Source organism: Charadrius vociferus, unplaced genomic scaffold (assembly GCF_000708025.1).
Source record: "Charadrius vociferus isolate BGI_N301 unplaced genomic scaffold, ASM70802v2 scaffold232, whole genome shotgun sequence".
NCBI lineage: Eukaryota > Metazoa > Chordata > Aves > Charadriiformes > Charadriidae > Charadrius > Charadrius vociferus.
This window is the reverse complement of record NW_009647009.1, coordinates 91,162-97,491: the sequence shown is the minus strand read 5'-3', so window position 1 is coordinate 97,491 and position 6,330 is coordinate 91,162. Positions and strand designations below refer to the sequence as shown.

At 46.6% G+C, this 6,330-nt stretch overlaps 1 protein-coding gene across 1 annotated transcript in view; it reads left to right on the top strand.

The window, feature by feature from the left end:
• Positions 1-1,687, top strand: part of LOC104295657 (myosin heavy chain, skeletal muscle, adult-like) — a 17,971-nt gene extending 16,284 nt beyond the window's left edge. The window contains exons 31-35 of the mRNA XM_009895424.1: positions 5-130; positions 226-396; positions 483-587; positions 731-826; positions 1,412-1,687. Of these exons, the coding sequence (XP_009893726.1) occupies positions 5-130; positions 226-396; positions 483-587; positions 731-826; positions 1,412-1,567 (654 nt within the window). The 3' untranslated portion in view covers positions 1,568-1,687. The remainder of the gene's footprint in view (positions 1-4; positions 131-225; positions 397-482; positions 588-730; positions 827-1,411) is intronic.
• Positions 1,688-6,330: the final 4,643 nt, after the last annotated feature.

The window sequence follows — 6,330 nt, the reverse complement described above, 5'->3', positions numbered from 1 at the left end:
ACAGAACACCAGCTTGATCAACACCAAGAAGAAGCTGGAAACAGACATTGCCCAAATTCAGGGTGAAATGGAGGATACGATCCAGGAAGCCCGCAATGCTGAAGAGAAGGCCAAGAAGGCCATCACAGATGTGAGTCGGGGGCTCCTTTCATTGCTGACTGTGGATGTATTCTCCCCAAAAATGTCCCCAGCCCTAAAATATCTTTGACTCTTTGCTCTCATCAGGCAGCCATGATGGCAGAAGAGCTGAAGAAGGAGCAGGACACCAGCGCCCACCTGGAGAGGATGAAGAAGAACCTGGACCAGACGGTGAAGGACCTGCAGCATCGTCTGGATGAGGCTGAGCAGTTGGCCCTGAAGGGAGGCAAGAAGCAAATCCAGAAGCTGGAGGCCAGAGTGCGTAGGGCTGGTATTTGTGCATGAATGAGCATGTCCCTTGGAGAGATACCAGGGAAGCTCCAAACATGGGCTTCTCATTGCAGGTGCGGGAGCTGGAAGGGGAGGTTGATGCTGAGCAGAAGCGCAGCGCTGAAGCCGTGAAGGGTGTGCGCAAGTACGAGAGGAGGGTGAAGGAGCTGACCTACCAGGTAAGGCAGGAGGCCTCCTTGGGCTGACAGGATTTTCTCACAGCAAGTTGGATTTTGTGCACACCACCCCCAAGGGGAATCATTAACCTCATGTGGTGGGAAGCCAATAAATTGTTCTCTTTCCTGCTTACCAACCACTCTAGTCTGAGGAAGACCGGAAGAATATTCTGAGGCTCCAGGATCTGGTGGACAAGCTGCAAATGAAGGTGAAATCCTACAAGAGACAAGCTGAGGAGGCTGTAAGTATCGCTTGGAGAATGGGCAAGAGCCACCTTCCATCGGGGCAGCACACTCTTTGAGATGAGTATGAATACCAGGAAAGGAGCCACGCCGGTTTATTATCATGTCATGAGGCCTTTATATTCTGGGCACCCTGCAGCCAGGGATGAAGTGAGGGAAGTTCTGCAGCCTGGTTTATACAGGAGGTCAGACTAAACAAACCCAGGGGCCACATCCACTGGCGGAGAAGTTCATGAACCTCTGCTGCTGATCAACAGCAGAAAGCTTCAGGGTCTTTCTCAGCCTAAGAAATCACACTGGTAGCTGGGCAGCAAGTAGTGGGAGAATAGGGACACAAATGACAAATCTAAGTGACAAAATAGCTCCTCAGGAGTGATACAGCAATGGAGAAGCTTGTGACCGTGGTTCCTGAATAAGAGAGGATGAGGAGGTCTATGTGAGGCTTCTGTGTAAGCAGTGGTGGGTGGGGGATGGGGGTCTGGGTGTTCCCCCAGCGAAGAGGCGAAGCCCCACAAGGCTGAAGCGCAGGAAGAGTGAAACCCCTGCCCCGGGCTCCTCACCCCCGACTCCCTGTCCCCACACAGGAGGAGCTGTCCAATGTCAACCTCTCCAAGTTCCGCAAGATCCAGCACGAGCTGGAGGAAGCCGAGGAGCGGGCTGACATTGCAGAGTCACAGGTCAACAAGCTCCGAGTGAAGAGCCGGGAGTTTCATGGCAAGAAGATAGAAGAGGAGGAGTGAGGATGTCACGAGGCAGCAAAGAAGTGACCTGAGGGATGCACAAAATGTGAACGTCTCAGTCACTTTCTTCTGTAATTACTCTTTGTAATAGTGTCTAGAGAATAAAGACCGTAGTTTCCTGAGTATACTGAACATGAGAACCAGTTTACATTGGTTTCTCTTTTTACTGGTTAGGCCTATAACATCAATAGCTTTTGGTCACAAATTTGGTTTTTAACTTTTGTGTACCTACATCACAGTAAAGCTTTTTGCCATCTAGTTCCGAACTACTTATCCCTTCTTTATTACTTAGAGGCTAGGTCATGAATAGAAATTTAACTTCACATGAGGAGAAATCAAGGACAGTCATTTCTGACAGTGACTTCTTCCAGTTCAGTATTCCCAGTGTTCTGTCCCAGACAACATCTCATGTCCTGCATGTAGATGAGGGAATGCCATGCACAAATACAGGTTGGTCAGACAATGGATGGAGCCCAGAAAGTCAACCGTATCCTGGGTTGCGTGAAAAGAAGCGTGGCCAGCAGGGTGAGGGAGGTCATTCTGCCCCTCTACCCCATCTTGTGAGACCCCACCTGGAATACTGCGTCCAGCTCTGGAGCCCCCAACAGAAGAAGGACATAAACCTTTTGAAGTGGGTCACAAGGGTGACCAGAGGGAGGGCCACAAAGGTGATTAGAGGGGTGGAACACCTCTCCTATGAAGACAGGCCAAGAGAGTTGGGGTTGTTCAGCCTGGAGAAGAGAAGGCTCGGGGGAGACCTTATAGAAGCTTTCTTGTATCTGAAGGACACCTACATGAAAGCTGGAGAGGGACTTTTTACAAGGGCATGTAGTGATAACATGAGGGGTTCTGGATTCAAACTGGAAGAGGAGAGATTTAGAATAGATATTAGGAAGGCATTTTTCACTCTGAGGTTTGTGAGGCACTGGAACAGGTTGCTCAGGGAAGTTTTGGAGGCCCCATCCCTGGAGGTGTTCAAGGCCAGGTTGGATGGGGCTTTGAGCAACCTGGTCTAATGGAAGGTGTCCCTGCCCATGGCAGGAGGGTTAGAACTAGGGGATCTTTAAGGTCCCTTCCAACCTCAACTATTCTGTGATTCTATGATTTACCCATAAAACACCTCAGCACTTTCCAGTTGTGCAGCATATCAGGTGTGAGGTGCTCCTTTTGCTGGCCACTGTCCAAGGCAGATTTGTGGAGGGCTGACAACCAGCTGAGTTTATGTGTTTTGGGGAAGCTCAAAGAAGGTGGTCTTTAGTTGGCACTGGATTTGCTTCATGAATTTATTTAGATAGGGAGACCGTGAAGAGTATTACCTCCCCTTGGACTCTGAAGAAAGCTGGTGACAGTTCTGTGATGACTCCTTTCACAGAATCACAGAATCTCCTAGATTGGAAAAGACCTGTAAGATGATCTAGTCTAATCATTAACCTAACATTGAGAACCCCACCACTAAACCATGTCCCTGAGCACTATATCTACATGACCCTTAAATTCCTCCAGGGATCGGGACTCCACCACTGCCCTGGGTAATGCATGCCAATGCCTGATGACCCTTTCAGTAAAGAAATTCTTCCTAATATCCAAACTTCCCTTGGTGCAACTTGAAGCCATTTCCTCTTGTTCTATGAGCTGTCACTTGACAGAACAGGTCGATTCCCACCTCTCTGCAACCTCCTTTCAGATAGTTGTAGAGAGTGATAAGGTCTCCCCTCAGCCTCCTTTTCTCCAGGCTAAACAACCGCAGTTCCCTCAGACGCTCCTCATAAGACTTGTGCTCCAGACCCCTCACCAGCTCCATTGCCCTTCTCGGAACACGCTTCAGCGCCTCAATATCTATCTTGTGGTGAGGGGCCCAAACCTGAACACAGTACTCAAGATGCGGCCTCACCAGTGCCGAGTTCAGGGGTAAAATCACCTCCTTGGTCTTACTGGCTACACTAGTTCTGATGCAGGCCAGGATGCCATTGGCCTTCTTGGCCACCTGGGCACACTGCTGGCTAATGTTCAGCTAGCTATCAAACACCCCCAGGTCCCTCCCTGCTGAGCATCTTTCCAGCCACTGCTCCCCAAGCCTGTAGTGTTGGCAAGGTTTGTTGTGGCCAAAGTGTAAGACCCGGCATTTGGCCTTATTGAAACTTATACAGTCCTGTAAATGAGATCCGCGTCCACAAAAGCTGAGTTTCTGGCACACTACCCTCTGAAACCTGCACTGGGGAAATCTTTCTTTCCTGATGAGAGAGTCCAATTGTTCATTGTGGTTCTTTCCACATTGAACAGAGGGTAGAAGGTGGAGGATAGTGTGTGTGCGCGTTTGTGAGAGTGTGTGTGTGTGTAAATCAAATGAAACTACCCAAAGGCAAGGTATTAAAACCACAGAGCCACATGGGTTCTTCCCAACAAATGCAGTGAGGCGGTGCAGTTCCTGCAAACTTAAGGATTACGTGGATTCAAAAAAACTTGGACATGTTCATGGAGAAAAAAGCTACCAGTTTATCAACTACATACAAACCCTGTCCAAGGTGCAAAGGCTCGAAGATGTATAGAAAGACAGAGTTTCAGGGGGCACTTGAGAGTAACAGCATGCTTGATTTCTTTATTCTTACAAGCTTATCTACTGCCAGCAGAGGACAAATCCATTTGGGGCATGGGAGCAGATCCTCTCATCCAAGTCACTTTCGGTGAGGCTACCAGTCAGGAGCAGAGGGGTAAACATATGGTTTTGAATATCTTGGCTTCAGTTAGTTTCATTTGATTTACACACACATACATGGGAAGGATATGGAGAATTCTGGCTTGCTTTCATGAGTTTACAGTTTATGGTCTCCGTAGCTTGCTCTCTGGTTTCCTAATGCCTAGTTTAGGTCTTGTCTAAAAGGCAAATTAAAAAAAAATGTGAGCGCTAGCTCTGACTGTGGTTGCCTTGGAGCTGCATTGTAAAGCAAAGGACAATGCGGGGGAAGCTATCACCTTCTTGGTCAGGCACAGAACACAGACCATGGCTATGCCTGAGGTCAGTGGTCTTCAAAAACTCTGGCTCTATTCATCTACAAAGCTTTCAAAGGAGAGCCTGCTATTGGAGCTCTTGAAGTTTCCTGGGAAATGCTGAAGATTGACAGCGGTCCCTCAAGTCAGTGTGTGTAGAAACCACTGTCATAGCATGGTCTTTTCTTCCAAAGAGCAAAGTGAGCTTCCAGTGAGCTTTGCTCACTCTGCAGGAAACTTCCAGCTGGGAGCTCCATGTCTGTATGTCTAAGACAGAATCATGAAAATGAATGTTTAATTATCTGTCTCCAAGATGCAAACACATCAACACACCAGTAATTTTGAGGTTGTCCTGCTGTCAGTAGTGAGGATGAGAAAGTAGAAACCCCAGATGTCTCTCTCATTGCTATCTGAAGGAGTGACGAGAGTGAGCTTTTTTGGAGCTGATCACTTTTCAGCCACAAGCTCAATAAATCCATCTAACACTTACCAGGGATGCCAGCCTAGCTCTTCCTTCCCATGATTTGTTAGAAGACTTCCTATGGTTCCCCAGGAGACTTCAGATTTCTTTCACTCTATTTTATTCTCTGCACTCATTCTCCTTGACAGAGACCAGCCTAACTCTGTTTTCTGATAGTCCTTGTTTAGTCAGTCTGTCAGTTTATCTTCTTTTCACTCCTCCTTCTGAATATCTGACCATTCTCTATCTATGCTAAGATGCTTCAGGTCCTTAGAATCTATATTATTGTAGAGCCGTAAATATTACTTTTTTCCATTAATAGCAAAAGGCTTGAGGGTTTGTATTGACCTGATAGTGCATGGTCTTAGGGCTTGTCTGGGCCTGAAGTGGTTTTATTTTGTTTTAGTAACTGTGTAGTAGTCAAACAGCTATTACCTAACCTAGTTTAAGCTTTGTGAATACCATATATGGTAAAGGTCTGACAAGCCTTCAGGGTCACTGCACAATAAAGAATTACCTGTCATGATAACTGAGGCAGGGGAAGCTACTCTGCATCTTTGAAACTTCAGTTGGGAATCAGTGAAAGGGAAGTAGACTGTGATAAGGGAATAGATAAAAATACACCCAAGCAAACCCAAGATCAAGTAGGAAGAAATCCCTACTAATACTCAAGTCAAAGACTTGAGGATGCTGGTAACTCGTAGTAGGCTCCCTCTTTGCCACACCACCATTCCTAAGAAAGACTGAAGAGTCAACCTTAGGAGAGAAAGTAACATTGGGTGTGTAAGTACAATTCTGCACAACAGAAGCTGTTATGAGAAAGAATTTGGAAAAAAAAATTAACTGTTTTATTAATAAGACTTTTCAATATGAATGAGATTATTTTTATTATTAGACCTGGAATGGAAACTTAGATCCACATATCTGGTATTTGCCAAACTGCCCATAGCAAGGAAATGGGCACTATCAGAATGTGTGATTTTCCATGCAGAATAGATTTTAGAGACATTTTAAAATGACACTCAACAGACAATGCACAAGTTACTGTGAAATCTTCAGCATGTATCAGCACCACGGCACCTGCCCTAGGGAGTGCAGGAACAAATGCTCTGAGCCTTGGTGAAGTGCAGTTTTCCTTTTTTGGGAAACTTTCTAAGATAACCTTGCATAGACAGAAAAGGGCAAACTGCATTTCTGCAAGAAGATGCATTATTTGTTGGAAATATGTAAAATGTCACAGACACAGGACCCATCAGCTTTCTTCTAGGCTTGGGGCTCCAGCAGGCTGCTGTCAGTCAGCCAGGCAGCAGCCTACCGG